The 20,359-nt window shown below is 41.0% G+C and overlaps 1 protein-coding gene across 1 annotated transcript in view; it reads right to left on the reverse strand.

Annotated features, from left to right (window-relative positions):
* The window catches only part of LOC124788813 (juvenile hormone esterase-like), a 172,437-nt gene that overhangs the window by 46,972 nt on the left and 105,106 nt on the right, over window positions 1-20,359 (reverse strand). Inside the window, exons 8-9 of the mRNA XM_047256094.1 lie at window positions 10,123-10,308; window positions 5,843-6,042 (exon numbers count right to left, since the gene is read on the reverse strand). Coding sequence (XP_047112050.1) covers window positions 5,843-6,042; window positions 10,123-10,308 — 386 coding nt within the window. The remainder of the gene's footprint in view (window positions 1-5,842; window positions 6,043-10,122; window positions 10,309-20,359) is intronic.

Genomic DNA, 20,359 nt, shown 5'->3' on the forward strand with positions numbered 1-20,359 from the left:
AGACAATAAAGAAGACAACGACTAGGTTGAAGCATTTGGAAGACATCTAGAAGAGGAAGCGCGTGAGAATTACATGGAACTGAAACGAACAGCCAATAGTAGACGAGAGTAGTTGCAACGTAGGGGTATTACGTTTCGAATATGTGTATGCTACTGTTCTCACCAAACCCAACACACTGTTACGTAAGTAAATCTTCCCTGTAGAAAATATATTGCTGAACAGGTACTTCTTTAGCACTCATTTAAATTTTATTTTATTGATCTCTTCAGCCTTCTTGCGCGAATTATTGTACAAATGCTGTTTTTGAGTTCTAATTTATTCTTCCTTGTTAAATGTAAATGAGGTCAGTACCTGGTACCATGGATATGTACTCACTGTTCCTACAGTGATCATCAAAGGTATTTTTATGTGTATTAAAAACTGGGAAAATTACTCACATGTGTAACTGAAATACCCAATGTTTTTAAGAATTTTTTGCAGTTGGCCAGATTACTGCATTGCCTGTATTTTGAAAACTGTATTCACATTTTACGCATTTGTTCTCGGGAACAGAATTCCATAGCTAAAAAATCAGTACCGTTACTCATCCGAACAGCAACTAGACAACACTGGCTATTACTCACCGATGACAGTACCCTATAGCCATAATCTGCTAACAACATTCTATTTTCAAATATCTATGTGTATTTGTAATGTTCTATCTCAAATATACGGTTTACCGCTTTCAGTGCGTTTTGGATATAGTACACTTTAATAAAAAAAATGCAATGATTATAATGATAATAGATAGTCACTGGAATACGACAGAGTAAAGAGAGTTGTAGAGGCTGGGACTGGTGCGTCATCCCATCAGTGAATGCGAAACATGCCACACGAGAGAGCGCGCTAGTCAGACAGACGGAATTCGTTCGCGGGCTGCGGTGTTAACAGGAGATTTGCACAGCGAGGTAGATTCGAAAACGGCAGATTATGCTTGTGTGCATTTGAGAGGAGTGAGTTAATTTAGCAGGATGGGAGATTCTCGCAAGCCTGATATTCATGACTTGCAGGGGGTAGGGACGAAAACCGAGATAAGAGCTTATGCTACAACACAATATTAATAAGTTGTCGCTAGCTTCGGATATAGAGCTGTTCTACATTATTGTTGTCGCCGACCAATATTTCCACAAGATTACAACATTTGACGACTGTGGTGTCACCGCCAGACACCACACTCGCTAGGTGGTAGTTTTAAATCGGCCGCGGTCCATTAGTACATGTCGGACCCGCGTGTCGCCACTGTGTGATCGCAGACCGAGCGCCACCACAAGGCAGGTCTCGAGATACGGTATAGCACTCGCCCCAGTTGTACGGACGACTTTGCTAGCGTCTACACTGACGAAGCCTCGCTCCTTTGCCGAGCAGATAGTTAGAATAGCCTACAGCTAAGTCCATGGCTACGACCTAGCAAGGCGCCATTAGCCTTACATAGCAATTGATACTTATAGTATAAAGCATATCTCATCAAGAACGATGTATACAACAAGGATGGATTAAAGTTAAGTATTCCAAAAGCTACGTACTTTTCTTTATAGCATTCATTACGTATCCTGTTTCAGACCTCACGCCATCCTTCGTGTGTTTATAGCGTGCATTGCAGTCCCCTCAAATCACACTGTGTCGGCACTTCTGTCGACACATCAACGACGCCGGCATCCCAAGACTGAACGATTGACGCTTAGATTGATCATCAATTTAAACTGCAAATCCCAGTGATTATTTTGAAAAATAGTTGTTATTGTGTAATGTAGTGTCTTGTAACGGTGGGGAATCTGTGTGGAAACTACATTATAGAACTATAATGCTGTTACCTAGCATAATGGTTCAAATGGCTCAGAGTACTGTGGGACCCAACATCTGTGGTCATCAGTCCCGTAGAACTTAGAACTACTTAAACCTAACTAACCTAAGCGCATCACACACATCCATGCCCAAAGCAGGATTCGAACCTGCGACCGTAGCGGTCACGCGGTTCCAGAGTGAAGCGCCTAGAACCGCACGGCCACACCGGCCGGCGTGTTACCTAGGATAGAACCCTAATTTTAAGATTTCTATTCGCATGAACTAGAATCACGAATACGTAGTAGAATTTAACAGAAATACACCAAGTATTGTTTCTTTAATAACTTCACAAGGAAATCTAAATTAACTAACAGCCAGTTTGCGCAATCACCGCCGTTCAGGTTAGTATTGTTGTTCAATGCTAGCAGTGGCAATGTATACTAACAATAGGGAGGGAGGGAAGAGGACGAATCCATGAACACCGCAAACAAATAAAAAATTACAAATTTCGGTAACTGTTGTTCACTTTTAACAACACCAAGAAAATATTTGTATGACATTCGCTGTGAAAAGTCGCATCCACTGCTACTGCCTTCATTTTTGGATGAAGTTTAAATGAACTATAGAATATGGTACATGATTTAATTAAAAGTAATATATATTTCTTTTAAAAAGAACTTTACAGATTTAGATAACGAAAGAAATTGGCTTTTGCTTCTACATTACTGTGTGTTGATCATTTGGGGTGCCTTATTTCAGCTTTGTTTCAACAGTGCATATTTCATAGTTTCAGTGATGTGAACTTCTATTTTCCTTTTCTGAATAATACATATAAAAATAAATTTATGAAGCTAAGTGTTAGTGTAGTGGAAATCTGTATGCTGTTGTTTTCAAGGTCATTTCAGTGTTACAGTAATCAAAGTATGTTTTATCATATTAAGAATATTTTAAGAAAACTATTCCGCAGGGTAATTCAGGCTTGTTTATTCAGTAATTCCTGGATATATTTGCATCAGCAGAGAAAATACAGAACTATGTAAACGAGTTATATATGAAGTTGTAGATCACGTACGACACTGCTCTTATCATCTGACTTTGCAAGACGTTTGCCCAGTTCAACAGCTACAGTACTATTCCAAAATCACCCATGTTCATCTGAAGAAACTGAAAGAATCACCTAGCGCAATTGTCTGTTTTTGAGAAAGATCGTTAGCAAATGGTTCAAATGGCTCTGAGCACGATGGGACTCAACTGCTGTGGTCATCAGTCCCCTAGAACTTAGAACTACTTAAGCCTAACTGACCTAAGGACAGCACACACATCCATGCCCGACTCAGGATTCGAACCTGCGTCCGTAGCGGCCGCGCGGTTCCAGACTGTAGCGCCTAGAACCGCTTGGCCACTCAGGCCGGCGATCAGTAACAATTGAACCCCTTTTACCCATTAATAAATCCATGTCAGATATACTATAATAGTTAAATCAGTTGTTATTGCCATTCTCGGTAGCGAATTGAATGTGTTTTCTGATATAGACAGTGGAGTATTAAAACGTGGTAGCTTTTGCATTTGAAGTCCCTAGGTACCTATAAGATCACATAGTCAAGTGTTTTAACTGATTGGGTTATGGTGGCCCTGCATGGTCATATCACTCCAACTGAGAATCACTATTTATTCCTATGAATTTTGTGTTTGTCATCCACTCTGTAGAGGTACCAACTACATATAATTTAACAGTTTTATCCTGACCTGAAAGTCGTGGCATTTGTTTTCTTGTAGTTCAGCGTAAGTTTACTGAAAGATGGGAAATGTTAAACTTCATTGAGTTTTTATCTGATTTTCGAACAAGTATTTCGCTTGTTTTCTCAGCGATTGTAATATTAATGTCATGAGCGAAGAGATTTTATTCCTCACGAATAACACTATTGGGTTATGTCATTTATGCGTACCAGGAATAGTGTTGATCCTAATATGCTATATCGAAAAACTCACACGTGTTTGTATTTTGTTCGTACAAGCGTTTCACTAAGAATTCAGCCGTTTTCCAGTTTTGTGTAGTCTCTGTACCATGTAACCTGCCTGCCTGGCATTATTGAAACCAGTAATTAAGTACACCCCCTTCTGCTAATGATTCTACTCTAGTTAGTCGAATATCATGATTAAGACTATAAGAAGCCACAGAATGGGCTAAGAGTGTGCTTGTGGCGCACTAATTCCCGTCATGGCCATCAAGTACCACATCTGTAAGTTCTTATGTAGCTGATTCTGTATAGCTAACACTTGTGGAATCCCTGCTGCGATCCTCTTAGACGGTTATACTTATTGAAGTAATTCATTAACTTGTATTCCATATATGATTCTATTACTTTTGAAAATACTGACAGCAGGAAAATGGGCTAGAAATTTTCTAACTCTTCTACATTATCTTCCTTAATTAGAAGCACCACGCTTACATGTTTTAAATAGTTTTGAAAATTCTCTGATTTGAATAACTAAAATATGAATTTAGTGTGTTTCTTAAGATTGCATACTACTCTGTAGCACACATAATGATATTTCATATGAAGTTTTGAACAATTTTACTGACTTCTTGCAATGTGGTTGGTAATACGTTCATTGTACTTAGTGCAAAATTTTACAGGTGTTTTATTTGTTGTAATTTCACTGTAGTACCTGAAAAATGACGTTTAACAAAGTTCGCTAGTTGATGTGGGTCATTTATTACTTCATCCTCTCTCTTTTGTTTGTATGTTATTGTGATTTTGTTTTTCGCTCTCTGTTCAGTAACGTCCACAATGCTTTGCTTTTATGCCAGTAATGGGAAGATTGTTTGTGAGGGTACTACTGGTGGAGTCTATGACACCTGTGTTTATGCTTGTACCCAAGCATAAAATTATATTAACTGTTGTTGTTGAGACTTTATCTATAACTGTTTATTTGTCGAAAGTAATCCCGACCGATCACCGTAGCAACATGTGCAAAGGCAACTGCCATCGGTGGCATTTACAACCACAGCTCTATTAAAGCGTGACCGAGCTTTAAGTCAGAAAAGATCGACAAAATGTAAATTGGTGCCACAAGTGAACGACGCTATCTTGTACAGGTTACCACCCATTTCTCAAGGCACAACACTGTCCAAGATGATGGCTGAATTGTGCTACATATGTGCTGCTCCCAGGCCTACTGATGCTCTTGGACAATGCTTGATACCTACTGTGTTGGAGTGACAGCATAACGTCACTTTCTCTTTCTCTGTGCCTTCTTACCAACAGCCAGTTCCAAATCAACCTCGTTTCTTCTGCCTTGCATTTTCCAGCTGTTCCAGGAAGATATATTTCCTACAAGACTGAAGACGAAGATACCCTCTAACTAACCTGTAACAGATCCCAAATTTCTCACTCAGTATCAAAGTAATTTAAGAAAGAGGAGTAAGTAAATAGTGAAAGACTGTACATAAGTTTGTCATGCACATGAGTTGAGTTACATCTAAACAAAAACGATAATAAAAGCTTTTGTGCTGTTGCAGCTTTTTGGGCTGATTTAGAGGTTCAAATGACGGAAGAAAAAGTTATTAGTTGATTTTTACTGAGAAAATATGCTTCAGCAAGACTGTTTAGTTAGATTTTTAGACGTTTATAAATCGAAACATTTAGGCCCTCACAAAAGTGTAGCAGGGATGCTCATTAAATTTAAATGGGAACCTTTGGAAACTACAATATCCGCACTTTTACTTGGTGGCCCATCGCGTCATATTACTTGATGACTGATGCATACTTCGTCACAAAAGTGTTCGCAATCCTCGGATTTCCTTTGACCGTGAAATGTGCAGCGATCTAATAATATTGTCATTTAAATGCCTGCAGAGCGCTTGCTGATACTACTCATCCTTTTTTTCTTTTTTTGAAACCAAGGTGAAGGTTTCGGCGCCTGATGTAGTCTCATTCTTCGTACGCTGCTGGAGCCGGTATTACGTTTCCTCCAACTTCGTGAAATCTTCTGACACAAGAACAGATCAGGGCTCACCTCATCCGTCATTAAGAGCGACTGGTCCACTAGAAGGTCAGTGGCGTTGACAGATCGTAAGAACTCCACCAGCTGCTGCGAGTTTTCCGCCTCGTAGCCGAGGACGGAACCCAGTGCGAAGGCGTGGTGCCGGGCATCGCGCACCAGCGACATGCAGGCGACGAAGGTGCCGCTCTGGTCCACCAGCTGTGAGAAGAGACCTGCAGCAGGCGTACACACACACACGTCAGCCACTCAATACATGCATACCTAAACGTGGTAGTCAGCATTTGTCGGGTAGTCTGTGGTATGATCAGCATTACTTAATTCCTTTCTATTTGGTTTTCCTTACCTTACAAGGCCTTACAGTTAGCTGCTTACGATTTTTGTTACCTTAGTTGTATTAAGCACAATAAAATCTTTATTACTTTCCACTGTTTGGAATTCCAAAGAAAATTAAATGGAATGCCTAAATAGTCTCAGTCGTAGGTAAAACCAGTAACAGATTCGAAAGGATTCTGGGAAGACGTAAATCAGATTAGAGGGGGAACTGCTTACAAAATACTCGTGTGATCAGTCCATAATATTTGTCAAGTGTATGGGACCGAGCGAAGTGGCGCAGTGGTTAGCACACTGGACTCACTTTCGGGAGGATGACGGTTGAATCCCGCGTCCGGGCATCCTGATTTAGGTTTCCGTGCTTTCCCTAAATCTCTACAAGCAAATTCCGGAATGGTTCCTTTGAAAGGGCACGGCCGACTTCATTCACCGTCCTCTCCTAATCCGATGAGACCGATGACCTCGCTGTTTGGTCTCTTCCCCCATACAACCCACTCGAGTGTATGAGACCCATGCTAAAGAAGACTCACAGGGTTTTTATGCTGCACCTACACACAGTAATTACAATTTGAGACTGCTGTCAAATACAGAAATTTTAATTAAAGACCTGTTTATAATGTTCTGTATACCATAAAAACAACCGGAATGTCGTTTTTTGTAAGGAAGCATTGGTTACAGAATGACAAGCCATTTCCATTAAATACCTTACTTCTATTTGCCTACGGTTTCTTAAAAGAAAAGGGCGTACAAACAAACAATTATACTGTGACTGGGTGACTAATGCTGTCAACAAATGAAAACTCGTGCTTAGTGAACAGTGATTTCGTGTGTACGGCTCGTATATCCTTACATGCCATAGATTTACGTGACATTATTTTCTTTTTATTTGATTATAGCTTATTCTTTCACTGTATTCAGGCTGACTATTGATGATAGGTACGCGACAGCACGTCGAATAATATCCTCCTTTCGAAAGAGTGCAGGAAGGTACATTGCTGACAGCCAAATGGAAACAGTATTACAGCTTCAAACATTTGCAGTACTTCCTTGTGAACCACGTTGCTGTTCACTCGTGGAAAAGCTTTATTCTCACATACTGATCCATGGGTCCTTTAATATTTGAATAGGACGTGAGAAATTAACTCCTGAGTTGCAAAACGAAGTTGCAGATTCGCACTGCGAACAGGCGCGCATTCGAGGATTTCAGTGCGAAATGTCTCAGCTGTGCCACTTAGTACACATTCTCTCTGACTTTATCATGAATCTTTATGGGGTGCTGTATAGTAAACAAATTAACAGGAATGATCATTGTATCGTAATACAGAATAAAACAGGCACTACCATATCGTAAATATTCGCCCACAGGAATGTATATAATGGATTTACGAGTACAGGTTGTAGACACATGATTGATATATGGAACTTTGGGTCTGGGTGTGAGTCGTACTTGGACAGCCTAATGGTTCGCAGTTCGCCATCGGCAGCGAAGCGGTGCGGATGGAGCTCTTTACAAACTCGCTGCAGCGTGTGCCCCACGGTTGGTTGCCTTCACAGCGATATTCGGGCGTGTTAGGACAACGACGGAACTGCCAACTCCTGTCGTAAAACCACATTGAAGTTCATCTTGTGAAACGAATATGCCTGACCAAAATCAGTGAGGATACTCCGTGAAGACATGATCGGAATACGTCTGTCCACCGTTAGTAGCATGGCTTGCATCAAACTAAGAAACGACGCAACATGCGACGAAATCTTAGCATGGACGAAAGACGGCCACAGATCCCAGAATTTGGACAGCCACATCATCTCAATAAGTGCTGAAAACGCCGGCCTGGGATTATGCATGATTTGTATCTTCGAACTTCCGTTCGAAATGCCGACAGAAGATGTGATAGTGTCGCAGCGCTCGTTTGGAACAGTACTTGCTTCTCCTCTTTCAGCTGTGACATCCCTTTCATACACCTACGTGTTGGCATTAACCTCATGCCCTCCAAACACCTGCACAAGATCTTTCACAACCTGCAGAGACTGGGAAGGACGATGCTGACCACCTACAACAGAGACTGGCCCTCTCCCCTTGATCCTAGTGCCGGATGAAGATATTGACAAACGTCAAAGTTATATTGATCTTCATGCCATGGTTGTGTCTACAGCCTCCTAAACATCGTGACTGTATCCTATCGTCCGACTCGGAACCACATCCCCACAAACGGAGGTCACCAAAACGATCCAAGTAGAAGGATGACGTCGATGACGGAGTCGGACTCGTGTTTCCAGGATGAATACGTCAGATGCCCACCAGAAGAAGGAGGTCTGATGTGCAGTTGCCAATGTCCATCCCCATCACGAACAGGACTATTCACCAAGTGACTCCAGAACACAGCAACGCCCTGTAGACACCCAGTTTGATCGATTCTTATGCCACCAGCATACACTCACTAATGAAAATGACTCATTTTGCATCATCGCTAGTCGGATCTGATTGCCCCGTTTCGTGCGCGGAGGACGTTGTTCCTGAACCCTCACCAGACGAAGAAGAGCCACAGGCCACCCTGGTCAACAGGGCATGATCAGTAGATAGACAATGCTTAAGACTGTACGACATTTCATTCTAACCGATATGAGAATGCATGGCAAGGTGTTGCCGAAGCTGGCATGCAGAATTGCTACCATCAGTTTAAATATAATCGGTTCCTACCTTCAATTGCTATGGGACACGTTATGAGCATCAAACATTTACATTGCGCTATTGTGCTGTTCCAAGAGATACAGACGAAGAATTGGTCCGATTTTTGGGTTATGGTGCGTACATCAACCCAGCCACCAACCAAGGTAGTGGAACAGTCATTATCAGGCGTGAAGGTATTGCAGAAGAAGATGTCACTTTATTTCAGCAAGCATGAGAGCTGGCACTAACAGTACATGGAATCACGCTAGTGAATGTCTATGCACCATCCAGCACACACTAACGACGAGAGCCCTCAAGTTTTATTCTAAAACAATCACGCTGCTTTTTCTGAGACGATATGAGTACATAACTATCGGCGGGTGTTCTCGAGAGGGAAGACCAATACCCGAATTTCACCACCTATCTCAAACTTCATTACTTGGTGCATCGACTAAATCTCATACGATACTGGGAAGTTGTGTCCGTCCCGATAGCTGAGTGATCAGCGTGACGGATTGCTGTCCTACTGGCCTGGGTTCGATTCTTGCTTGGTCAGAGATTTCCTTCGCTCAGGGACTGGGTGTTCTATTGTCTTCGTCATCATTTCATCCCCATCCGTCGCGCAGGTCGCCTAGTGTGGCGTCGAATGTAGTAAGGCCTGCACCAAGGGGGTTGGACCTGCCTCACAAGGAGCCTCCCGGTCAATGACGCCAAATGCTCATTTCCATTTTCTGGGAAGTGGTACGCGGCGATCGCTTGAGATATACGTAATTCATGAACTGCTCAGTTGGTCGTTTGGATCTCATCTGACTTCCCTGGTAGCTTCGGACGTCCGGAACGTGGAAAGGTGGCTCTCGAAATTCTGAAATCATGGTTCTTAGGTGTACATGATCAACCTCCGACGTCAAACAATATGGTGCAGTTGGGGTCAGTGGAAACTTAACATTGCCTACTTACAGGAACTGGAATTTCGACGATTGGTCACGATGACATGGAAATCCTGCGAAAGACGCTACCTACTTACAGGAACTGGAATTTCGACGATTGGTCACGATGACATGGAAATCCTGCGAAAGACGCATCACACAGTACATGTCCAAAATTCTGTGGTAATACAATGTGTAAATCCAGCCCTACTCTGCACATTGGCCTCCCAAAGAATATGGTACCGTCGAACGATTTTGTATCCTTACACTAGGAGACGACGAAGTCCGAAAATCGGCGCATATTTACTTGGCAAACACCACAGCCTCTTACTGTCCAGTTCGTAAGGTTCAGTTTGCCTTGTACAAACCTGCAGTCAAAGGTGACGTGAGATGCAGGGAGACAGCGTCGCCGCCAGCGCTGCGTCCGTCCAGCGTCACACGTTGAGGATCACCGCCGAAGCGCGCAATGTTGCTCTGCACCCAGGAGAGCGCCAGCAGCTGGTCTTTGAGTCCCGCGTTGCCAGGGATCACCACGTCCCTAGTACTCAGGAAACCTGAAATCAAACTGACATCTTAACAGCGCTATTGTGTCAGGACCTCACACGACTGGTAGATAACGGGTGATGCAATAAAGGCAACAACTGCGAATTTCATATCTCAAAAATGTTTCATCAAACTTAAATGTTTACTGGTACGTGGAGTAATCCATCTTCTAACAAAAGCCTCTACAGTGCGAGTAAAATTGCTTGATGGTGGACAGATGACGCATGTTGTAGCCTTGGATTTATGCCCACGTCCTGACCGAACCATAACTTCCTGATGGGTAATGTGCTGAGAATACGTCAGTCAACAACAGCGGCAGGAACTCACTTTGTTAACAGTGATTAAAGCTAAACTTAACCACTTGTTGGAATGTGTGTGGAAATCCGTTAAGTTGGAAAAAAATGGAAGAACATTTTTGTCTACCGTTATGCATTTAGCAGTTTGTAGGGAAGCAGCCTACTCACGCCGTATAAAATTCACATCAGTCTTTCCGTTGTGTGCCAGCCAGTCCCTGTAACTAGCTCTGACGTCATAAATGTTGCACAATACTTTAAAAATCAAGTAAATAAAGTGAAACGTTTCTAGCATGTCAGGAGTAATACTAATTCAATATGTGTTACTCTATCAGTTCAATAACTTTAACCATTTTCAAAATTTGGATGTTTTTCTGTAAAAATCATTGGCGCAACAGAAAAGAGCTAGAAACTTAAAAATTTATATTTAGATTCCTTTTTCATAATAATTTAGTAGAAACAGTATTCTGGATCTCACAAATTAAAATTTTAGTTGAAATTCATGATTTTCTGGTTTTTGTCTTAATAATTAAGGAAGCAAGATAGATTAAGTAGGCGAATAAATAAAGCTAGCATGTTTAAATTTACGTAGAAGGGAGATCCGCTATAATCATAAAGATATGAGAAGTTTCAACTAAATAACTATAAAACTATAGCGATAGCGTATCTCCAAAGGGCAAGTTCAGAGCTCGTCTACTGTGTGTAGTGTAATTAAATTAATTCTCTCGCCTAAAATATTTGACTTAGCCACGTCAGACTTTTATTATGATTACTTACCTGTGTGCTGATTGCACATTTAAATTGAGAGCTTCATCGGCCATCAGCAAAGGAATGCCGGGAGTCGTGTCGCATCGGTATCATTGCTATAAACAGCCTCGGATGCCGTAATAAGTTACTCGGGATACGCGTAACCATGAAATCGTTTTCGAGTGAAATGTTAATTCTGGGACGACTTTAATGATCTATCCTCAGTTTGCGTATGTCGTATTTTCACGTGCCGCCACGGGACAGACATTCTACCATTATTTAGCGTGGCGTTTGATGAACATTATCATCAAATTATGGCGAGCATCCACTTAAACCTTTAATTTGAACAGTTATAGTTGCATCATCGCATTAGACTCTGAACTGCTCTGGTAGTTGGATTGTGTGGATTCCTTTTTTTTGTCTGTGACTTTCAGAATATAGTGAACCTTTTATAGAGAATGGTTTTTGATTATGAATCCCAGACAATCTCCTAATTCCTCAGACCTATAAGCTGTAGCTACAAGAGTAATTCTCAGCTGAAGTGGGCACTAGGAATTCTAATTACAGGCTTCACGTTTTGCTAATCACTTTCTGGTTGCCAATATTGTAGTTAGAGAGCCAGTGTTGAGAACGGCAATCAACAACAATAAATAAATAATAGGAACACTCTACATTTTATAATAACAATTATTCCACCCGCCGCCCCACATATGTTGCTAATCGGCCGGGAAATGCATCTTTCTACGTTACATTCTACATTATATATACCAATAATTTCCACCCGCCGCCCCACATATGGTGCATCGGCCGGGAAAGAAACTGAGTAAAAGTGAAAGTTATTTTTAAATATTCGGATTCGGGAGTGAAATGCGACACGCAACTGAGTAATAGAACAGTGATAGTGTTACGTGTGCATGTGGACGACGCAATTGCATTAACAACGCATCTGGATTGACGGAGCTGGCACTGAGTCTAGCGGCGCTGCCGGTATCGCGAGAAGCCAGTTTCGCCTCACCGCAGTCGTCTGCCGGATCAACCGGAGCCGCGCCTGCAGTTGTGGGCCACGCAAACAAACAGCAGCCGCCGAAGTGCCGTCTGCAGTTCAACGTGCCGCGTCGCATCAGTAATCCTGGTACGCCGCGCCGGCAACGCCATACGTCGTGCGGAAGGAACTAAGTTAAGTGAAAAGCTGTTAAAATTTTTACTAACCTGCACTAAAAGACTGTTGGCGATGGAACTGCCAGAAGAAACCGAGGTTAAACTTAAATCATTACCTATGTCTGGTGAGGGAACTGTAGATCCCGACAACCGTTCAAGTGTAAATATGCATGAAAATTGTAATGTTAAAGTGAAATGTGAAGCATTGTCTCCTGACAGTAGTGTGAAACGGGACAATGATTCAATAATAGAGACCCCTGTAGTAAAGCAGAAATCAGAAATTGTTAATTTATTGGATGATAGTTTGTCTGATGAGTTAAAAACGAAACAGTCATCAGAGGATAAGTTAGATATGACTGAACAATCAGATGTTTCATTTCTTTTTGATGATTCTGGTATTGGAGCTAGTTTTTCGTCACCTGAGTGTGATAAAAAAACCAGCTAGTGAGCAACCCAACGATACTGGGGCTATTGATTTAAATGTTATGGTTCAAATGGCTCTGAGCACTATGGGACTTAATAGCTGTGGTCATCAGTCCCCTAGAACTTAGAACTACTTAAACCTAACTAACCTAAGGACATCACACACATCCATGCCCGAGGCAGGATTCGAACCTGCGACCGTAGCAGTCGCACGGTTCCGGACTGCGCGCCTAGAACCGCGAGACCACCGTGGCCGGCTTAAATGTTATATTACAAGCAATAGCTGCCAGTAATGCAAAATTGTCAGCCAGTAATGCTAGAATGACAGCTGAATTACAGTCTGAAATAACTGAGGTCAAAAGCAGTAATGCTGAATTAAAGTATGAGATTGTGGCGAGCCAAACTAATTTTAATAAACGATTGGAGGTAATGGACAATACCTTCAAGGCTGGTTGCAATAAGTTGAAAGAGGATCTGGACAGTTTGAATTATAAAATTGATTACAATCATGAGAATATTAAGAAAAAGGTTGCTCAACAATTTTCTGAAACAGTAAAATCCGACGTTGCTGAGGTTCGCAAAAGACTTCCAAATGGAAGATGCGAAGCTGGAGCACAAGTTAACAGAAAAGATCGAGGCGGAATCTGAACTGTGCTCAGATAGGTTTAAAGATGTTAATATAAAAGTAAACATATGTCAAGCAGAAATAGATGCAATCAAAACTGATACTACTCATATTGTGCAAAGAGTAGATAATGTTGAAATGAGACTAGAAAATATTAGTACTAAAATTGCTAACATTGAGAGTAAAGTAGCTTCAGTATCTTCTGGTAATGGTAGTATGCAACAAATTGTTGCTGCAAACGCCGCTTTTATCGGGTGTCGGCAGTTCTTGTGGTTCGATCAAGATAAAAATATCCACCCGCTAGATATCTGGAACGATTTTGAAGATGTGATTCCATCAACTTGGTCTGAACGAAAGAAAATCTCATTTATTAGAAGCCGGTTAGCAGGTGACGATATGCGTTGGTCATCTGATGTTATGTTGAAGTGTATAACATTAGCGGAATTTAAAACAGCTTTCATTAATGAGTATTGGTCTAGCAATAAGCAAAATGAAGTGTTGAGAGAATTTTGGAGTGGAAAACTCTTCAATGTAGGCAAGGAATCTATTAAAGAGTTTGCCAGGTCATGGATCTCACGTTTGTCACATTTGGCCGAAAAGCTAAAACCTGAAATGATAATACTAGCTCTTGAAGCCAAACTGCCATGGTATTGGCAAACTAGAATTATATCTGCCCCTAGAGACAATATGGATCGTTTCATTGAATATTTGGAACGTGTAGAGCGTGTTGCTGCCAATGAGGAGCAAGCACGTAATAACAAAAATGCTAATAACACTAGTAGTAACTTTAAGAACGAGCAGAATGGCAGTCTAAACATCAGAACAGTAGGTGTTCGTCATCCTAAGAGAGGTAGAAATTGGAGAAATAATTATCAGAACCAACAATGGCATCCAAATGATAGTAATTTTGTTCCGAACAAAATTATGCAGGTAAACAACAGTGCGGAAAGCAATTCTGTGCCAGTTAACTATAACGGAGATAAAGGAAACAGTAGTAGGCCGAGGCAGGAAAACTAGTTCCCGTCTAAGAGGATACTGGCGCTCACCAGGCGGTTATTTTTCCTAAGCCAGTAATTACAGTAATTGGTAAGACAGATCAGAATACTCAGACTGAATATGTGGATGAGGGGTCGGTAGCATCTAAGGATACAGCAGAAATATTAGATCACTCACAGTATTTGATAGATACCGTGATAGAGACGCTTTCTAAGTGGGAAGAGAAAGAGAAGGCGCAGCAGTGTAACGGTAGGGAAGAGCTACAAAATGCAGAATTGTCAGGTGAAGAAGCAGAAGAAATTCATGCTTATATTTACGATGAGGATGATTTACTCTTATCTAAAGTGCCTGTGCAGGATGTTGATACTGTACTAATGATTTAGGACAGGAGGTAAGTGAGAATGTAGAGGATAGCATGTTGGGGGTCGATGAACACGGTAGCTGTGACCAGTTGTCACTTGAGAAGGAACCCGACGATAATAATGAAAGTGGTTTAGATGTAACTAGTGTTATGCCCGGTCTGGAGGCGCAGAATCGCTCAGACTACAGTAATTTGGGTCATGTTCAGCAAACTAAATGTAATGAAGTCGTGCGGTGTTTCGATTTGAAATTAATAGACCGATTGGAAAAGGTAGCTGAAAATGTAATTCAGGAAACCCCTACACACTTTGACCTAAATGTAATGAAGACAGATGTCGATCACTTTAGTTGGAGACAAATCCAAAAGGAACTATTGGATGAGTTTGAGGAACAACCTGTACAAACTGGAATAAGCCACCCTATAATAATAGTGAATATGTTGGGTATCAATGTACGTTGTCTCTTAGACAGTGGAAGTGAGGTGAGTGCGATATCTCAGTCCTTCTTTGATGCATTACCTGGTAAAGGCAAGCTTACAGTAATGAGAGTATTAGGACTAAGAATAATTGGTGCTATTGGCAAGGTGTCAAAAACGGTAAAGCAAGAAGCTTTGCTGCCCTTTGATATTAATGGTAATATAATTGATCATCCATGCTTAATTGTAAACAATCTCAGTATTGAGGTTTTAATGGGCATAGATTTCTTGTCGAAATATCAGAGTGTTGTTGACTTTGAAATAAGCCAGTTAAAAATGATCTTGCCGATAACCGGAGTAATTACGGTACCTTTTATTGATAAACATGTAGTAACTAATGATGAAACTTGGGAGCTGCCTATACCAGTTCTGAAAAATAGGTGATATTGGGACGAAGGTGTTAATCTTAGTTAAAGTAAGCTAAACACAGAAGAAGAAAAAGCAATTATTTTGGACAAAATAGAAGCTAAATTGCATGAAATCGATAAAATTTCAGATAATCAGAAGGAAGAACTGAGACAGGTTTTAAAAACGCATAATAAGGTATTTTCAAATCGACCTGGCGTGGTCAAAAGTCATGAATGTCAATTAAAGGTGAAACCTGGCCAAGTGTTTTTCAGGAAGCCATACCAAATACATGTAGCTAGGAAGGAGGCGGTTCGAAAGGAGATACAGAGAATGCTAGAGTGGGGTGTGATTGAAAAAGCGGTCAGTGAGTGCAATAATCCTCTTATTGTTGTACCAAAAAGAGACGGAAGTGTCAGATTGATCTTGGACGCTCGCTGGTTGATTGAAATAGTGGTTAGGGAAAGTGGTAGACCGCAGAACATGGACGAGTTATTGCAAAAGTTCCAGGGAGCAAAATTCTTAACTTCTATGGAATTCACGTGTGGATATAGGAATTTGTCACTGGCGGAAAGTTCAAGGAAGTACACAGCTTTCTTGTACGAAGGAGTTTGTTACCAATACCGTGTGGTATCTTTCGGACTTAATATCTCTGTTTGTGCCTTCGTACGTGTGATGTGCCATGTTTTAGGACCAGTCTTAATTAATAAATAACAGTCTACGTAGATGATCTGTTAATAGCAACTCCTACCTGGGAAGAACACATAGTTTTATTAGAGGAAGTGTTAGAGGTTATTGAGAGAGGTGGCATGCAACTAAAGATTGAAAAGACAGAGTGCGTTAAAGAGGAAATAGGTTTCTTGGGATATATGATAAGTGGAAAAGGTATTCTGTCTGACCCAGGCAAGCTAGCAGTCATTGAAAAATTTGAGGCTCCCAGAAACAAGAAGCAGTTGAGATCGATGTTCGGTCTTTTCGGCTTCTATAGGCGTTTTTTTAGTGATCAGGCTTTTAATGCGCCCTGTCTTCACCTCCTGCTGAAAAAGAATACCCCTTGGGTTTGGACAGCAGCATGTCAACAGGCGTTAGAGGTGCTTAAACAATCTTTAATTAATAGTCGTATTTTACATCATCCTGATTTTGAAAAATCATTCTGTATGTCTGTTGATGCTAGTGGCTATGGTATAGCTGTGGAGGTATTCCAAGTAGAAATAGAGAACGAACAAGAAGTGCACAAGACTATTGCTTTCGCAAGTCGATCTTTACAGGCAGCAGAGAGAAATTATGGCATCTCAGAACTGGAAGCATTGGCAATTGTATTTGTGGTATAGAAGTTTGAGCAGTATCTATTAGGGCACAAAATAATTGTTTACAGTGACCATAAGGCGTTGACGTTTTTAAAGACCTGTAAGTTGAGGAATGCTCGTTTGGTAAGATGGTCATTGTATCTGCAGCAGTTTGACCTTGAGGTTAGATATAATCAAGGGAAAGACAATCTGATAGCTGATGGATTATCTAGAAGTGCGGAGCTCTGTGATGACGCGGGAATTACAGCAACAGACCTAAGTGAAGTACGAATGTTTGCGTTGCACGAAGTAAAGGAAGAAAGGGCATTAAAGAGTGGGATTAAGAACTTGAGACGTGAGCAGAGTGTAGATAACCAGCTGAAATTAGTGAAGAGCTATTTAGGAAATGCGAACTATCCTAAGGTTTCGCAATACTATTGTCTGCATAAAGGTATTCTGTTTAGGAGGGTCCGCAGCTCGTGATCGTGCGGTAGCGTTCTCGCTTCCCACGCCCGGGTTCCCGGGTTCGATTCCCGGCGGGGTCAGGGATTTTCTCTGCCTCGTGATGACTGGGTGTTCTGTGATGTCCTTAGGTTAGTTAGGTTTAAGTAGTTCTAAGTTCTAGGGGACTGATGACCATCGATGTTAAGTTCCATAGTGCTCAGAGCCATTTGAACCATTTTGTTTAGGAGGAAAAAGGTAGGTGTTTCTGACTGGAAGCTGTGCTTTCCCTCGCAACATGTAGACTTACTAATCGACTATGAACACCTGAGGTATGGGCACTACGGTGCAAAGAAGTGCATTGCAAAATTAAAAGAGAAGATTGTGTTTGACAACATGTACCGCCGTGTTGCCAAGCGTCTAGCATCTTGTGTAGTGTGCCAGAAATTCCGTGCTGCTAACACCAGAATACAAGGGGATATTCATTCAGTAGAGCCAACTGAAACCCTAGAATTACTGGCTTGTGATTTGTTTGGCCCACTTCCTGCTTCGAGAGGTGGGTGCACCCATGATTTTGTTGTGGATGGATTTAGTAAATATGTTAAGCTATACCCAATTAAGAGAGCAAATGCAAAAACGTTGGTAGAAAAGTTGGAAAAAGATTTCTTCGTGAACATTGGCGTTCCGAAGAATTTGCTGTCAGACAATGGTCCTCAATTTACTTCTGATAGATTTAAAGAATGTCTGGATAAGGCCGGAGTGAAACGTCTGAAAATATCTGGGTATTTCCCCCAAGGAAATATGAGTGAACGTATTATGAGAGAATTGAATAGGCTTTGCAGGACTGATTGTGCTCAGAAACACTCAAGTTGGGCCGAGCACATGAAGTATTTTGATTATGTAATTAACAACTTAAGGTATGTTGCAACTGGTTTTGCGCCTTGCGAATTGATGTTTGGCCAAGAACCACACAATGTGATTGCAGATATGGTAGAATTCCCTATTCTAACGCAAATATCCACAGACGAGAAGAAGTTAAAGGCTAGGGCAAATATAAGAAAAAGAGCATTGGAAAGGAAGAAGCGTCATGACGCAAAAGCTGTACCCACCAGTTTTGAAATAGGTAAGTTAGTCCTTGTCAAAACCAAGGAAAAATCAAAGAAAATAAATGCAGAAACAAAGAAATTCATGTTCGTATACCAAGGACCTTTCAGGCTCATAGGAAAACCACATGCCAATGCGTATAGGCTAGAGTACCCTAAGAGTAAAAAGCTATTAGGTCTCAGGAACGTGATCGACCTAAAGACGTTCATAGTTAGTGAATGAATTCTGTAGGGAGGAGGTTGTTCTGTAACCTCTACACAGTGTGGCAGCTGTGCAGTCCCAGCTGGGTGAGATCTTCTTTCCCATTTCAGGTCTCACTCTATCTTCATCTTTCCTATCCACCAAAGTTTCGACTCCCTCTTTGCAATACAAAAATTTTCCGTCATGTCTATCAAGCCATGAGTTCTGTAACCATTCTATCCACCAATTAGTGAAGAAAATACCTAATGTGACAAACCTAACAGTGACATAAACAACAGAGAAGTATGATGTGATTAAGATACAAATGTATTTGAGTAACAAGTATGTATAGAACCCCGGTAATATTATAAGTGCAAAGTTGCTGTTTTATTGGAAATGGTCCATCAACAGTAATTTAAAAAGATATACAAATTCGTGTACAAGCAGGATCTGAAGTGGCGGTGAAACCTATTGTATGCTGTAGAGCTAACTAATTAATAGTAAAAGAGATTGCTTAGTGTTATGAAAAATATGCAGATAAGTTGTAAAAATGAACTCACCTTGTGTAGCAAGGAATGGCAGTGTAATAGAATTGAACCGTGTTTGTGGTTGAAACGTGAAGGACACGTCCCTGAAGTTGGAGCTGGCCATTATTTTGGTGTTGGGTGTGCGGTGACACACCTACAGGTATTGAGGTAATGAGTTGGAGGCGTGAGTGCGACCATAGGTACCCTTATGTTAGATGAGACAGAGTAGCTCATGGTGTCCTATAGGTTTAAGGAATTTAGCATTACGCTTGTCCATAATTACTTAATGCACTTTAGTGGTAGGTCGAGAGAGACTACCTGTGGTTTGAGCGTCCGATCGAGTGGAAATGGATTGCCACGTGAGCAAACTGATCAGCTGCGATACACTATAGATATGAAATAAATGTGCTATCCTATGCGTTAAATGTTAATAGAGTGAGTGTTAAATAAGTACATACACTAGCAACATAATTGAGTAACATAATGGCAGACGTGAAACATTATTTATAGCTCAGCATAAATACACTTCGATGAAGTAAGTACATAATTTCAGATGTGGAACTGACACAGTAGCAGTGTAAGTGGATTTAGTAGTCAACTAAACGTGGTATGTTTTGAACACTCAGAACTGTACTATTGCCACAAGTTACTCACATGTGCAAAGAAGCTGAGAAGACAACTACTAATCAAATATACTCACTTACTAATCAAATATACTCATACTATCTCTAAGAATAAGGTAATCGAAGATGAGTCAGCTAAGTAAATACAATGCAGATTTGTCGGGAATGTACCGAGCATTGGTTCAGTGTTCCGGCCCAGAAATAATAAATTGAAATTAAATAGGATTTATGATTGTATGCCTTGAGCATAAATTTTCTCTAGTATGTGACTAACGATTGTTTACCGATTTTATGACAGTTAAGTAACCGCGAGAGTAAAATTGAAAAATTTCTGTTAACTTTGTTCCAGTAACATATTGAAAGATAAAATGTATATATATCCCCATTTCATTGTGACCCACCCTTAGAATTTAAATGAACAGTGTCTGAGCCACTCTTTTTGTTTGTTCTACAGGACAAACCAGATAATGGCAGCCTGG

This window comes from Schistocerca piceifrons, chromosome 3 (genome assembly GCF_021461385.2).
Source record: "Schistocerca piceifrons isolate TAMUIC-IGC-003096 chromosome 3, iqSchPice1.1, whole genome shotgun sequence".
NCBI lineage: Eukaryota > Metazoa > Arthropoda > Insecta > Orthoptera > Acrididae > Schistocerca > Schistocerca piceifrons.